At 46.1% G+C, this 16,716-nt stretch overlaps 1 protein-coding gene across 4 annotated transcripts in view; it reads left to right on the top strand.

The window, feature by feature from the left end:
- DYRK1A (dual specificity tyrosine phosphorylation regulated kinase 1A) overlaps positions 1-16,716 on the top strand; it is a 90,672-nt gene that overhangs the window by 52,398 nt on the left and 21,558 nt on the right. For 2 of the 4 annotated variants that reach the window (XM_059493272.1, XM_059493274.1), the window contains exon 3: positions 11,099-11,304. The exons of 1 other annotated variant lie outside the window; for it this stretch is intronic. In XM_059493272.1, the coding sequence (XP_059349255.1) occupies positions 11,099-11,304 (206 nt within the window). Of the gene's footprint in view, positions 1-10,064; positions 10,087-11,098; positions 11,305-16,716 lie in introns of those variants that run through there. One more of the 4 variants, XM_059493271.1, reaches the window with a different exon arrangement.

Genomic DNA, 16,716 nt, shown 5'->3' with positions numbered 1-16,716 from the left:
CTAAATCCTGGGATATGCTCTCTTGGAGGATCACAGAGGTCAAAAAGGAGCTTTTTTAACCTAACCTCAAAGCTGCTCCTCTGTGGAGCTCTGTAAAACACAGATTTACCTGCTAGGATATGCCCTTTGTCTTTGCAAAGTACAAAAATTTAAATTATGGAGCCCTTTGGTGTTTATCCCATGTCTGGATGTTTTTCTGCAGAGCAGGAGAAAATGCAGAATTCTACAGAAGGAAATGATTGTTTGTGAATTCCGAGGATGCAAAAACAATGAGCACTCTATAGAATGTATAAGCAGCCAGGAATAATTTTATTTGGAGCACAGTCTGAAGAGTGGCAAGGGATATTATGTTAAACACAATGAAAATCAAAAGATCTATTGTGTGGCCACCTATTGAGGCAGCACTGCTTCCATTCTGCCCCTAAAACAAACAGGGCATTCATGGGGCTAAACAGAATCATAACTTATTGACATGGAGGCACAGAAATAAAGCTGGGCAAGGATTCTGGCCTTTCCTCATTTCTCTTCATTTTAGTGGCTTTTCAGTTCAGTTTGCTGTTTCCTTGTGGAATTCCAGGTGGTTTTTAGCTGTGCTTTAAGGCAGGTGCTTGTCCAGGGCAGAAATGGGCAAGCAGAGGTCTCACAGAGCTTCATTTGGGCTTTGAAAGTTCAGAGTGCTTGTGTTTCCTGGAGGTTTTAACTGAGAATTTTGGCAATCTTGGGCTTCATTTATTAAAAAAAAAAAAAAAAAAAAAAAAAAAAAAAAAAAAAAAAAAAAAAAAGTAGTTTCACTTTCACAACATTTTCTCAGTTCTGAGATTCTCTGGAGTGTACTCAAAGTCATATTTATAAGTTAATGAAACCCACATTTATATACTGTGTTGCCAGTTGATTAAATGAGTTTTAGAAACTTCTTTCTCTTGTAGTGGGAGAATTACAATGAGCAGCAGCATTCAGCCCTTCTGCTACCAAATTTTTATTTTTCAAGTGGCTTTTTTTCTTTTTTGGTAGATTTTTCCCACAGTGTTTCCCTGAGACAAATCTGAGCTGCAGTTTTTCTCCAGGAAAAGGAACTGGAGTTCTCTGATTGCACAAAAGGCACAGACCACAAGTCCTGCCCTAAGTCCACCTCCTGTGCAGCCCATCCAGGGAAGGAACTGGCCAGGACAGGCTCAGCATGGCACAGCAGCTCATGAACCTGCTCCTGGCCTGCTTTTCCTCCAGGCTGGGAAAAGATGGAGCTTGGTGTCACCTCCTGAGCAGGAACAGGAGCAGGAGCAGGAACAGGAGCAGGAACAGGAACAGGAGCAGGAGCAGGAACAGGAACAGGAACAGGAGCAGGAGCAGGAGAAGGAGCAGGAACAGGAACAGGAACAGGAACAGGAACAGGAGCAGGAACAGGAACAGGAACAGGAGCAGGAACAGGAGCAGGAACAGGAGCAGGAACAGGAACAGGAGCAGGAACAGGAACAGGAGCAGGGACAGGAACAGGAGCAGGAACAGGAGCAGGAACAGGAACAGGAACAGGAGCAGGAACAGGAGCAGGAACAGGAACAGGAGCAGGAACAGGAGCAGGAACAGGAACAGGAACAGGAGCAGGAACAGGAGCAGGAACAGGAACAGGAGCAGAACAGGAACAGGAGCAGGAGCAGGAACAGGAACAGGAACAGGAACAGGAGCAGGAACAGGAGCAGGAACAGGAACAGGAGCAGGAACAGGAGCAGGAACAGGAACAGGAACAGGAGCAGGAACAGGAGCAGGAACAGGAGCAGGAACAGGAGCAGGAACAGGAGCAGGAACAGGAACAGGAGCAGGAACAGGAACAGGAGCAGGAGCAGGAACAGGAGCAGGAACAGGAACAGGAGCAGGAACAGGAGCAGGAACAGGAACAGGAGCAGGAACAGGAGCAGGAACAGGAACAGGAGCAGGAACAGGAACAGGAACAGGAACAGGAGCGGGAACAGGAGCGGGAACAGGAACAGGAACAGGAGCAGAGCAGGGACAGGAGCAGGAACAGGAACAGGAGCAGGAACAGGAGCAGGAACAGGAGCAGGAACAGGAGCAGAGCAGGAACAGGAGCAGAGCAGGGACAGGAGCAGGAGGAACCCTGGGGGTTGTTTCTAAGTTCAGGGTTCCATTCTGCTCTCCGGGCAAGCAGCGTTTGGCATTTGTGTACAGGGAAGTTGGCTCAATGGTTATTGTAGGAGAACTTGTGGAGCAGCCATTCTCAATAATCCCCCCACAATAATAAAGTTCCTCCTTTGGGGGATATTTATAACGGGATTGTTCTCCGGGAGCTGCCCCAGGTAATTCCCCTTTGTTCCCCGGGCTCTCCCAGCCTTTCCCACTCCAGGCCGAGCACAGGGAGGTCCCTGCAGCCCCCCGATGTCCCCGCGTGGGGACAGTGGGCAGGGCAGGGCGGCAGGAGGGCACGCAGAGTTCAGGTCGGGCTTTGCTCGTTGCTCAGAGATGATTGTTCCAAACGCTGCCATCCCCAGCGCTGATGTTTGTGGTGCTCAGGGGGAACTCTGCTGGGTCTGACTCGTCCTCAGCGTGGGTGTGTGTGGACGGAGCTCTCACATCCCAGGACTCTTGCTGGTTCTCCCTGGCTGTTGCAGGGTGTGCTGGTACACCTCAGAGTGCCAGAGCAGTGCAGGCATCTGCCTCCCTTTTCCAGACCCCCTTCAGTGCTCATGGGTGCTGAGAGCTTTTCCAAGCTGAGATGGTGAAAAATAAAATTGACCAGAACTCTGCAAAACAATGAACTTTGCACAGAAATAATCTTCTCTGGAGGAAGAGGGTTGTACAATTCCTCAGCTAACACAGGATTTTCTTAGAGTGGACATTGGGTGGCTTTCACATTGTGAAAAACACCAATGCCTTGTTTTTAACATTTTAAAAGTTTAGTAAGAATAAAATGGTTATGAAACTAGTAATGCAGTTAGAGTAATAATAATTTGGACAATTTGAATACGGACAATATGAGACAAGAGAAACAAAAAGTTATGGATGTCTGAGTACCTTTTTCTGGGCAGCAGGAGCCCGAAAAAGGACACAAGTTAATGAAGGATTAACCCTTAAAAACAACAGCCTGTTGCATATTCATACACCTCACATATCATGCATAAATTCCATTCAAACACAGGATTCTGGCTGGGCAGTGTCAGCTTCTTCCTCTGAATCCTGACAGCGCCTTCGAGGCGGGAAGAAGTTCATTTCTCCTGATAATGGGGAATAAATTCTCTTTCTCTGAAAGATTCAGGTGTCCTGTGACTGCTATCTCACTGCCAGTCCTTTCTTTAAAAAAGTATCCTACATAGCATAGTTTCTATTTCAACAATTTTTATAACCTAAAACTCTATTTAACACACTACTTAAGAGAATTAATACAGCATCACTTTCTAACACAACACATACAATATTCATGTTAATATTTGCAAAAAGCCAATCATAAAATAGGCATTTTTCACACACATCACTAATTTTAACACAGAAAAAAGCAGCAAGAAGTGCTTGCCTTCAGCTGTGATGGTTTAGCAGGGGTTGGAAACAAAAAGATTTAAAGTCTGAGCCTGTCCTGCTCGGTCAGAGTCGTGTTTGTTCTGTGGTGTGGCCCCACCAGCTGTGAGCTCTGGGTGTGGGAAGCAGATGAGCCTTTGTGGCCAACGAGACCCTTCACACTTCTGTTCCCTGGTGGTGTTTTCTGGCAGGTTCCCACTCAGCTGCCAGCACATCCCTGAGGGGGAGTGCAGGGAATGGCTGCACATGGGGGGACAGGGAGGGTGGCGTGGCAGGGAGAGGAGCTCGCAGCATCTTGGGTCAGAGCAGTGATCTTAGGAGGGAAAATGTTGAAGAAAAGGAAGAAAAGTTGTAGCAAGGCAGAGAGAATGGCAGGTGAATTGCGCAGAGGAAGTTTCAGGCTTTATTTATCATCTTAATTCCATTCCCTGCCACGGGCAGGGACACCCCCACTGTCCCAGGCTGCTCCAGCCTGGCCTGGGGCACCTCCAAACTTGGGGAATTCCTGCATTTAAACTTCCAAATGCTGATGGGACTTCCACTGCTTTTACCTCTTCATCTTGCACAGCCACCAGCAGGCGGGGAGGTGTTTTCAGGCTGTTGCAGAGGTTCTGTTATCAGCAAGATAACTCTTTATCTTGTCATGGAACCGAGATCTGCTGCTGCTGCTGCCCTTGGGAGATGCTTTGTCAGTCCTGAAGCAGATTTGCATCACTCACAGCGTCCAAACTGTCACTTTTTGGGGGCTGATTTTTAATTGGGAGGTGAAAAGTAGGAAGAGATATTAAGGAAATGTCACTTTTTAAATTCTCTAATGGTTTTTGTCTGACTTTGCCTCCCTTTTTTATATTTCACTATGAATACACCTCAGTAGAGCACTGAGGTAGAAGTGTGACAGAGGGACAAAGAGAGTCACAAAGATACTTTGAGAGGCAAAGTAGATCTTTAATGAGCTGGGGGGCAGGAATGCAGAGAAACCTTGGAATCACTGTTGGGATTTTCAGGTGCCGTCCCACCCAACAGAGGAACTACTCTAACAACTGATCCAGAGAGAAAACTCACTTTGTGCTGACTTTGCGACACAGAAATGTGGAAACCCTGAGGCTGGAAGAGACCTTTGGAGGTTGCCCAGTGCTGTGGCCAGTGGGTTTTGGCTGCAATCCACTGATTTCAATCCAATTTACAGTGCACTGATTTCAATCCAATTTACAATGCACTGATTTCAATCCAATTTACAATCCATAGATTTCAATCCAATTTACAGTGCACTGATTTCAATCCAATTTACAATCCATAGATTTCAATCCAATTTACAATGCACTGATTTCAATCCAATTTACAATGCACTGATTTCAATCCAGTTTACAATGCACTGATTGCAATCCAGTTTACAATCCATAGATTGCAATCCAATTTACAGTGCACTGATTTCAATCCAATTTACAGTGCACTGATTTCAATCCAATTTACAGTGCACTGATTTCAATCCAATTTACAGTGCACTGATTTCAATCCAATTTACAGTGCACTGATTTCAATCCAGTTTACAATCCACTGATTGCAATCCAGTTTACAATCCATAGATTGCAATCCAGTTTACAATGCACTGATTTCAATCCAGTTTACAATGCACTGATTGCAATCCAATTTACAATGCACTGATTTCAATCCAATTTACAATGCACTGATTTCAATCCAATTTACAATCCATAGATTTCAATCCAATGTAGAATCCATTGATTTTTTCTGGGTTGTTGATCCACTCTTGGGATCACTCAGTCACCCACAGCTCTTCCCCAGTGAATGTTTGTAGCTGAAAGGGAAGGCCAGGGATGTGTTTTACCACCAAAAATACATTTTTAGGGAGGAGGTTTAATGTCTAAATTAGTTCTGTGGACTGATATCAAAATGGGAATAACAGGATCTCAAATGGATGAGAGAGGAAATTGAATCTGCGTGGAGTTCTTAAAAAATCTGTGCAAAAATTTAAAAATGTATACAAACTTTTCCAATATTACACCAATTGTAGTTAATTTATAGATTCCTCAATAATCACAATCTCAAATATTTGTTATGCTTGCAGTTGATAATTTCTTTGTTGCTTGGAAAAATCTTAAAATCACAAATGGTTTGGGTTGAAAAGGACCCTGAAATCATCCAGTGCCACCCCTGCCATGGGCAGGGATAACCCAGCCTGGCCTTGGACACTTCCAGGGATGGGGAGGCCCCAAAAATTCATTTTAAGAAAAACCCAAACATCTAAAACACATCTATTTTGAATGACAGAAGTATTTCCCATCCTTCCCAAATAAACAAATAAATATATTCTTGAACTTCTTCCACTGTGTTGAGAGGATGCTTTAAGAAATAAACCTTCTCCTTTATGAGGGGATCCATTTCTGCACTGTGTCTATTTTCAGAGAGCTCTGGGAGCCTCTTTGAGTGCAAATACAAATCAAGGTGGGTATTTTTATGCCTCCCCTGAACTAACATTAGGTAAGGCTTATTTGTAAGACAGTTCTGCCCACTCCAAATCCATAATCTTTTCCCTTAATGTACTTCATGCTTAGAGATCTTGGCATATGTTTGGGGGTTTTTTAAAAACTTCATTTTCTTCCCAAGGTGCTTTACAAGGTGTGATCACTTGAACTTGTAGTGGTTAAAAAGGAAAATGGATGATGTACTGCACCTTGTGGAAGTTCTGCATGTGCTGTGGGAACAGGTTTTGGTGGATTTTAGTCCTGCCCTGGTGGTCAGCAGATCCTTGATTTTTTTTGGATGTCTGGAGCTCTCCAGATGAGCCAAAAAATAACCTCAAACCCATCTAGTTCAGGATGGGCTGTGGGAACAATCTCAGACCCATCTAGCTCTGGATGTGCTGGTGGATTTTAGTCCTGCCCTGGTGCTCAGCAGATCCCTGATTTTTGTTTTTTGGATGTCTGGAGCTCCCCAGATGAGCCAAAAAACAATCTCAGACCCATCTAGCTCTGGATGTGCTGTGGGAACAGGTTTTGGTGGATTTTAGTCCTGCCCTGGTGCTCAGCAAATCCTTGATGTTTTGGCTGTCTGGAGCTCTCCAGATGAGCCAGAAACAATCTCAGACCCATCTAATTCTGGATGTGCTGTGGGAACAATCTCAGACCCATCTAATTCTGGATGTGCTGTGGGAACAATCTCAGACCCATCTAGTTCTGGATGTGCTGTGGGAACAATCTCAGACCCATCTAGTTCTGGATGTGCTGGTGGATTTTAGCCCTGCCCTGGTGCTCAGCAGATCCCTGATTTTTTGGCTGTCTGGAGCTCTCCAGATGAGCCCAAACCCAATCCCAGAGCCACCAGAGGCTGTGTGAGCCTCAATTAATGGCTGTCACAAATGTCCCTGTTTCTGGAGCGACTCCTCGACCTAGAACTAAAGGAGGTCAGGATTTCTATTCTAGCCAGTCCTTCCTTCCCCTCCTTCCCCTGCTGTGTCCCCAGGGTTTCTGGGAGGGTTCCCTGGGGCTGGGCTGGGCTGGGAGTGCAGGGCCTGGGATGGGGCAGGGACAGGGGCAGGGATGGGGCAGGGGCAGGGATGTGACAAGGACAGGGATGTGGCAGGGGTAGGGATGGGGCAGGGGCAGGGATGGGGCAGGGCCTGGGATGTGGCAGGGATGTGGCAGGGACAGGGATGTGACAGGGATGTGGCAGGGACAGGGATGTGGCAGGGACAGGGATGTGGCAGGGGCTGGGATGTGACAGGGATGTGGCAGGGACAGGGATGTGACAAGGACAGGGATGTGGCAGGGACAGGGATGTGGCAGGGCAGGGATGTGGCAGGGTCAGGGATGTGACAAGGACAGGGATGTGGCAGGGCCTGGGATGTGGCAGGGCCTGGGATGTAGCAGGGCTGGGATGTGGCAGGGGCAGGGATGTGGCAGGGATGTGGCAGGGACAGGGATGTGACAAGGACAGGGATGTGGCAGGGACAGGGATGTGGCAGGGGCTGGGATGTGGCAGGGACAGGGATGTGGCAGGGACAGGGATGTGACAAGGACAGGGATGTGGCAGGGACAGGGATGTGGCAGGGGCTGGGATGTGACAAGGACAGGGATGTGGCAGGGACAGGGATGTGGCAGGGGCTGGGATGTGGCAGGGACAGGGATGTGGCAGGGGCTGGGATGTGACAAGGACAGGGATGTGACAAGGACAGGGATGTGACAAGGACAGGGATGTGGCAGGGGCTGGGATGTGACAAGGACAGGGGTCCCACCAGGCCCTGGGTGTGTGTGGCAGCCCCAGGGGCTGCAGTTCCTTGGCTGCTGCTCCTTGTGCTGAATTTCAGCTGCCGGAGCTCTGCCCCAGGGCTGCTCGGCTGGGTGGGCTCGGTCCCATCTCAGGGGGGACTCAAACCCTTTTCCCTTTGGGATGGGAGCACAGGGATGAGTTTGGCCAATTCCCATCCACCCCCCTGGCATCCTTCACATCACCACAGGCTCTAATCCTGTCCCTTTCCTCTGGGATTTGCTGTGGAGCCATTTGTGCCTCTGGGTGAAGAACCTTCTTGTTGGACACAGTTTGGATTTATGGTGTCACATTTGGTGTGGGATTGTCCTCCAAGCCGACAGGAACCTCTTTGGCACTCACCAACAGCAAATCTCAAAAATATTCTAAACTAAAAAATCAAAATTACAGATTTGGGTGTAGGTGGACTTGGGAGGAAAAGGTCTACAAGCATGGAAAGTTTCCAGCTGAACCCAAACATCACATCACAACATTTGTATTACATTACAAGTGTTGTTTTGTGGGATAATTACACTTTAACACTCTTCTATTTTGTATTTTTACTTTATTTTAAGTGTGTGTAGTGCATTGTTCAGTCTATCCTCAGACTTGCTGTGATTTTTGGAGTGTCAGAAGATCCTGTGCAGTAAATGAGAACCCCACAGTGCCAGGATTTTTGGGTTTATATATTTGACCTTTCTGCTTTTTGAGGAACACATGGAAGGGCAGAATTTTTAAAATAAAATTTGTGTTTATAAAGTTCTGTAATTGTCCAGGTAATTCTCTACTGGAAACCTGTGGCCTGAGGTAAGAAAACACAAAATTGAAACTTTGAAAGTGACTGGCTCCACACTTCAGAATCAGTGGTATTTTTGACTCTCTGATTTAAATATTGTTTTGACTTCTACTTCAGTCACCATGATGTTGCTAAGTGAGATTATGATTTTTTTTCAGGTTAAGCAGAACCTCAGAAATTAAAAGAGCAAAAAGTAGAGATAGTGGATGATGTCTTACATATGTTCAGCCATTCTTGCAGGAGTGTTCAGTGAATCTTGAACAGGAAATGTTCACTGAATCCACCAAGTTGTGGAGATGGGAGATAATTCTGATTCTCAGTTTTTAATGGACATTTTGTAGAAGAGTTAAAAGTAATTTTCTGTGCAATGCTAATTTTAAAAGGTTAATATTTTAACATAATCAATGTAAAATGGTGTTTGATTCCATCCATGCAGTGCTGTTGCCCTGGTAGGTGTTGAGTCAATGTGCAGTATCAATCTTAATATTTTAGTTTTCTTTTGACAGTTATTTTTAAGAAAGCCAAATCTTGGCTGTGCTCATCTACTGTTTTCTAGCGCTTGTGTTTTCTTGCAAGGTTTGGACTGCAAAGGAAGTGGGGATTTCCCTTGGCTGGTCAGGTGCTTGGCTGTTTAACACCTTCCTTCTAAATTTAATCTTTAGTGATAATTTTGCTTTCAGATTGCAGCTGCTCTTTGTTTGCTGTGCTTTGTAGGGAGGCAGAAACACAGAGGACAGGGAATCAGGGAATCAGGAATTCAGGGAATCAGGGATTCAGGGAATCAGAGATTCAGGAATTCAGGAAATCAGGAATTCAGGGAATCAGGAATTCAGGGAATCAGGGATTCAGGGAATCAGAGATTCAGGAATTCAGGAAATCAGGAATTCAGGGAATCAGGGATTCAGGGAATCAGGGATTCAGGAAATCAGGGATTTAGGGAATCAGGAATTCAGGGAATCAGGGAATCAGGGATTCAGGGAATCAGGGAAACAGAGATTCAGGGAATCAGGAAATCAGGGATTCAGGGAATCAGAGATTCAGGGATTCAGGAAATCAGGAATTCAGGAAATCAGGAATTCAGGGAATCAGGAAATCAGGGATTCAGGGAAATCAGGGATTCAGGGAATCAGGGATTCAGGGATTCAGGGAATCAGGGATTCAGGGAATCGGGAATTCAGGAAATCAGGGATTCAGGGAAATCAGGGATTCAGGGAATCAGGGATTCAGGGAATCAGGGATTCAGGAAATCAGGGATTCAAGGAATCACAGACTCAGGGATTCAGGAAATCAGGAATTCAGGGAATCAGGGAATCAGGGATTCAGGGAATCAGGAATTCAGGGATTCAGGCAATCACCAGGGCTGGAGGAGCCCTTTGGGATCATCCCAGTCCCACCATCATCACCCCTGAACCTCATCCCCAAACAAAGATGAGCTGCTGAGGCTGGACAATGGATTTTCCTTTGGTACAGTCAGACCAGAATGCTGGGAGCAGCCCTGAAAGGCAGAATTGGTGTGGTGTTCTGGCTTTTTGGGATCCATACACAGAATTTGTGTGTTTGGAATAACCCCTGTCAAATTGTGACTGAGCTGGGACACCCAGGGGGAGCTGTGAAGAAAGGGATGCTGAGGATCAGAGTCCCAGCATGGGTTGGGCTGGAAGGGATCCTTAAAGATGGAGTTCTGATGGTCAGGGACACCTCCCACCAGACCAGGGTGCTCCAGCCTGGCCTTGGACACTCCAGGGATTCAGGGGCAGCCACAGCTGTGCCAGGGCCTGCCCACCCTGCCAGGGAACAGTTCACTGGGAGCCATTCCCTGTGTGCTGTCCCTGCATCCCCTGACAACTGTCTCTCTCCAGCTTTCCTGGGGCTCCTCCAGGCCCTGCAAGGCCACCCTGAGCTCAGCCCAAAGCTTCTCCTGTGCAGGTGAGCAATGCCAGCTGTGCCAGCCTTTCCTGCCAGCAGAGCTGCTCCATCCTCTGCCCATCCTGGAGCCTCCTCTGGGCTCTGCAGCAGCTCCAGCTCCTCCCTGGCTGGGGCAGGGCTGGGGCAGCTCTGCCCTCTCAGCCTGCGGCCATTCCCTGTGTCCCTGTGAGAAGTCCCTGCCCAGCCCTTTCCCTGAGGGTGATTCTGGGATCCCTCCCTGTGGAATCCCCCATGTGTGACAATAATCTGATGGTCAGGGACACCTCCCACCAGACCAGGTCGTTCCAGCCTGGCCTTGGGCACTGCCAGGGATCCAGGGGCAGCCACAGCTGTGCCAGGGCCTGCCCACCCTGCCAGGGAACAATTCCTAATTCCCAGTATCCCATCCAATCCTGCTCTCTCTCAACCTAAGGCCATTCCCCGTGTCCTTGTGAGAAGTCCCTGCCCAGCCCTGCAGGACAATTCTGGGATCCCTGATCCCTATGGAACCCCCGTGTGACAACCCTTGGGTGCCAATGCTCTCCAGGATCCAGGACTCAGAACCCAGGACAAGATTCTCTCCCCATCCCCTGCTTAACCCTGTCCTTGTCTTTGCAGGAGGAGAGACTTCAGCATGCAAACCTTCATCTGTTCGGCTTGCACCATCGTTTTCATTCCATGCTGCTGGCCTTCAGATGGCTGGACAGATGTCCCATTCGCATCAGCAGTACAGTGACCGGCGGCAGCAGAGCATCAGTGACCAGCAGGTCTCGGCCTTATCCTACGCTGAGCAGCTCGAGCAGCCAATCCCCCTGACAAACCAGGTATGGCCAGGGCTGCTCCTGCACCTGGCGGCTCTTCAGTGGGCAGGTGTGCACTCATGTGGGGTGGAAGGGACCTTTAGAGATGAGTTGGCCATGGCAGGGACACCTCCCACTGTCCCAGGTGCTCCAGCCCCAGTGCCCAGCCTGGCCTTGGGCACTGCCAGGGATCCAGGGACGGAATTCCACCCCAGCTCCTCCTCACCCTGCCAGGGAACAATTCCTCATTGCCAAGAACCCATCCAGCCCTGCCCTCCTTCAGTTTAAAGTCATTCCCCCCATGTCCTGTCACTCTGAACCCCTGTGAAATGTCCCCTGTGTCCCTGCATTATCCAGCCATCAATTACAGCATCAGGGCTTTTATTCTTGCAGGGTTTTCTTTTAAACTAATTAACTCCCAACTCTGTAAGGATAGAATTAACACACAACAGTATATTTAAAACTATTTATATTTTATATATTTTATGTGTGTGCATATATATATGTATATATATATAAATATATACACATATAAATATATGTACATATACATAATATATACACATATTATATACATATATGCTATATTATTATATTATACCATGTCTATATATATTTATATATATTTATGTATATTCATATTTATATATATTGTATTATATATTATGCTATATTATATACTATATTATATATATTATATATTATGTGTATATATTATATAAATAACATATATATGTATATACATATATATGTATTACAAGACATAATATATATTATAATATATAATATATAATAATATATATTACATATATATACATATTATATATATGTATATAATATATGTGTATATCTATTTTTGTGTATATATATGTATATGTATACTATAACTTCAAAAAAAAGTTTTAAAAGTTGATTCTAAACTTCTGGAACATATTTATTCTACTTGCAACGTTTTTTTAAATAAGGGGAGAGAAAGATTGGCCGAGTGGAGAACTGTGAAAAGCTCTTTTTTAAAATAATAACTGGTGTTAAAATTTTTGGGTGGTTTGTTAGCTGCTGATTGCTTTATTACTTATCCTAATGGACAGTTGTAGTGCGGAATCACTGGTTGGTGTATTTGGAATACAGAAGTTTGCACAAAATAGATTTTATTTGAGTAGGTAGGACTGCTGAAGGAGCCTCCCAACTCAGAGTGCCAGGAGCCACAAGAGCTGCTGTGGCTCTGGATAAGTGGGAATTCTGTTGGTTTTTAAAAATTCCATGGCCCAGTTGTGGAAACATAAGGGCAGAGGGGTTCCAACAAAACCTGTAATTTAGAAATTGAAAATTTGCTGCAGACTGATGAGGAATGTTTCACTAAAGAGGGTGAAGGTGAAGTGTGTTTGCTGCTCGGGATGTTTTGGGCAGAAGAGTCTCCAGAACCATCAGGAGTTGCTCTGGGGCTGTGGGGAGATGCTTTGGCAGGAGGAGGAAGGGATTAGAAGGCATGAGAATGGCCAGGGTTTGGAGATCTCCAGTGACTGGAGATGCCAGGGATGGGTTTCCTGTCCAGGAGGAAGAGGAAATCTCCTATATAATAATATAGAGCTTGAGGATCTACAGAGACATTTTATTTTGAGTTTTTTTGAGTTAAAGGTCTCCCAGAACTTCTGCAATGAGGCTGGTCAGTCAAGAAAAGTTGCACCTGAATCCTTTCAAGGCACTTTGGAAACAAACTCAAGGAATTTTAGGCTATAGGGACATGATCCATGTGAGGAAATAATCAGCTGGACACCTTGGCCATGGCAATCAAGCTGTTCTTGCACCAGCACCACAGTTTTATAGAATTAATGTTCTTGGCTTTGATGGTGGCCAGCTGACTGCTTCCCTTCCCTGCCTCGTTCCTCCCTCGGGTTCTTGTGCTTCTGCCATCACCCAGTCCCACCAAGAGTTCTCCTCACCAGGCTCCTGCTTGGGGTGGAGGTTCTGTGTGAGCCTCTGGGGGGATTCCCAAAGACTTTTTGTCTTTGCCGTGCATTTCTGATTTTATCTGCACAGCCAGATCCAGCTGAGACCTTCCTGCTGATGGCTCAGATCATCTGCTCTGGACCTGGACCTCTGCAGAATAAATTCCTTGTTCTTTCTTTTGGGCTGCCCATTTACAGCTCTGGCTCATCTTGATTAAAAAATATCTTTTTTTCTTGTAAAAATTTGACCTCTGTAGTTAAAGGCTTTGTGCTTTTCTCTCCAGATGTGATCTGCCAACATCTGGGGTTTGTGTCCCACTGATCCCTGCATGTTACAGATTCTTTCTTTGTGACATTCCTACAGGAATCCTTTTTATTCAAGGCATTGCCATGAATGTGCTGCCACCTCTCTCTGGCCTTGAGAAAAGGTTTTTATCCAAATACTTGATAAAGTTCTGTCCTGTAAATGTCAATTCTGAGAAGGAACCTTGCAGAGAACATTGTTGGAACCTCTTTAGGTGGTTTTATTCAGGTGGGATCCCACCACTGGTTCTCTCTGTCATCTCCTTGTAGAGTTTCTAACACAGAGCAGCCTTTTGTAATGGCAAACTCTCTTTGGTCACACAAAATGGCTTCTGCCTTTGTGAGTTCATACCACAGAATTTCAGGATCATTTAGGTTGGGAAAAATCTCCAAGATGAGTCCCAGCTGTGAGCAATCCCCACCTTGTGCCCAGCCCAGAGCACTCAGTGCCACCTCCAGGGCACACCTGCAGGGATGGGCACTGCAAAGCTCCCTGGGCAGCCCCTGCCAAGGCCTGAGCTCCCTTTCCATGCAGAAATTTTCCCAAAATCCAACCTAAACCTGCCCTGGCCCAGCCTGAGGCCGTTCCCTCTGCTCCTGTCCCTGTTCCCTGGTCAGAGCCACGAGGTCCCCCCTGAGCCTCCTTTCTCCAATGTTTATCATCCAGAAATTCCAGATTATAATATGCATCAAAAGGAATTGGAGAAGCCTTGCTAGTTTGATTTTAATAAACCCATAGAAACAGGAGGAGGAGAAAGATGACCTCAGGCAGATTGAGGGAGTTTGATCCTTTAAGGTTGGATCCTCTCCATGCAGTGGCTCCCACCCAGTCAGACAGACAAGGATTGGGTCTGGGAGCTGCAGTTCCTGGAATTTCCCAGCATCAGCAGGGACCTGGACCATTGGGACAGCCTGGGTGCCCCAGCTTTGCACAGCCTAAAAGTCACTGCTTGGGTGCCCTAAACCAACCTGCTTGGGTGCCCTAAATAACCTGCTAGGGTGCAGATGTAAAAATAATAATCTGTTAGGGTGCCCTAAAAGCAACTTCTTAGTGTGCCCTAAAAGTAATCTGAGTGCCTTAAAAATAACTTCTTAGTGTGCCCTAAAAGTAACTTATTTGGGTGCCCTAAAAGTAAACTGTTTGGGTGCCCTAAAAATAATTTCTTGCCCTAAAACAACCCATTTGGGTGCCCTAAAAGTAAACTGTTAGGGTGTCCTAAAATAACCTCTTTGGGTGCCCTAAAATACCCCATTTGGATGCTCTAAAAGTAAACTGTTAGGGTGCCATTGAACTTCTTTGGTTACCCTAAAAGCAACTCATTTAGGTACCCTAAAGTCACTTCTTTGGGTGTCCTAAAAGTAAACTCTTTGGGTGCCCAAAATCTTCTTTCAGTACCCTAAAAGTAACTCATTTAGGTGCCCTAAAAGTATCTTCTTTGGGTGCCCTAAAAGTAAACTGTTAGGGTGTCCTAAAATAACCTCTTTGGGTGACCTAAAAATAACTTCTCTGGGTGCCCTAAAAGTTAACTGTTTGGGTGCCCTTAAACTTCTTTCAGTGCCCTAAAAGTAACTCATTTCGGTAGCCTAAAAATCACTTCTTTGAGTGCCATAATTTACCCTATTTGGGTGCCCTAAAAGTAAACTCTTTGGGTGTCCTAAAACTTCTTTGGGTACCCTAAAAGTAACTAATTTAGGTACCTAAAAGTAACTTCTTTGGGTGCCCTAAAACACCCCATTTGAGTTCCCTAAAAGTAGACACTTTGGGTGTCCTAAAACTTCTTTAGGCACCCTGAAAGTAACTCATGTAGGTACCCTAAAAGTTACTTCTTTGGGTGCTCTAAAACACCCCATTTGGGTGCCCTAAAAGTAAACTGTTAGGGTGTCCTAAAATAACCTCTTTGGGTGCCCTAAAAACAACTTCTTTGGGTGCCCTAAAAGTAAATAGTTTGGGTTTCCTAGAACTTCTTTGAATACCCTAAAAGTAACTCATTCAGGTACCCTAAAAGTCACTTCTTGGGTGCTCTAAAATACCCAGTTTGGGTGGTCTAAAAGTAACTTTTTTGGGTGCCCTAAAACACCCCATTTGGGTACCCTAAAAGTAATCAGTTTGGGGGCCCCAGAATTTCTTTGGCAACCCTGAAAGTAACTCATGTAGGTACCCTAAAAGTCACCTCTTTGGGTGCCCTAAAAGTAACTTTTTGGGTGTCATAAAATAACTTCTCTGGGTGCCCTAAAAGTAAACTGTTAGGGTGCCCTAAAATGCCATTTGGTACCCTAAAAGTCACTTATTTGGGTGCCCTAAAATAGCCCATTTGGGTGCCCCATAAATAACTTCTTTGGAAGGGTGAGCCCTTCCTGAGGGCTCTGGAAATGGGGATTTGGGCTCTGGAAATGTCAGGATTTGGAGATGGGGATTTGGGCCCTGGAAGTCAGGATTTGGGCTAGGGGAATCAGGGTTTGGGCTCTGGAAATTGGGGTTTGGTCTCGGGAAATGGGGATTTGGGCTGGGGAAATGGGGATTTGGGCTCAGTAAATGGGGATTTGGGCTCAGTAAATGGGGATTTGGGCTCTGGAAATCGAGATTTAGGCTATGGAAATGGGGGTTTGGTCTCAGGAAAGGAGGATTTGGGCTCGGGGAATGGGGATTTGGGGTTGGGAAGTCAGGATTTGGGCCCGGGAAATGGGGATTTTTGCTCGGGAAATGGGGATTTGGGCTTGGGAAATCAGGATTTTTGCTCGGGAAAGGAGGATTTTTGCTCGGGAAATGGGGATTTGGGCTCGGAAACAGGGATTTAGGCTCTGGAAATGGGGATTTTTGCTCGGGAAATGGGGATTTGGGCTTGGGAAATGGGGATTTGGGCTCAGGAAATGGGGATTTTGCTCTGGAAATGGGGATTTGGGCCCGGGAAATGGAGATTTTGCTCTGGAAATGGGGATTTTTGCTCGGGAAATGGGGATTTGGCTCTGAAATGGGGATTTGGGCTCTGGAAGTCAGGATTTGGGCTAGGGGAATCAGGGTTTGGACTCTGGAAATCAAGATTTGGACTCGGGAAATGAGGATTTGGGCTCGGGAAATGGGGATTTGGGCTGGGGAAATGGGGATTTGGGCTATGGAAATAGGGATTTGTGCTCGGGAAACGGGGGTTTTGCTCTGGAAACGGGGGTTTTGCTCTGGAAACGGGGGTTT

The sequence above is a fragment of the Ammospiza nelsoni genome, chromosome 2, assembly GCF_027579445.1.
Source record: "Ammospiza nelsoni isolate bAmmNel1 chromosome 2, bAmmNel1.pri, whole genome shotgun sequence".
Lineage (NCBI taxonomy): Eukaryota > Metazoa > Chordata > Aves > Passeriformes > Passerellidae > Ammospiza > Ammospiza nelsoni.
Note: the sequence above shows the minus strand (reverse complement) of the source record. Positions and strands in the feature narration are given on the sequence as shown.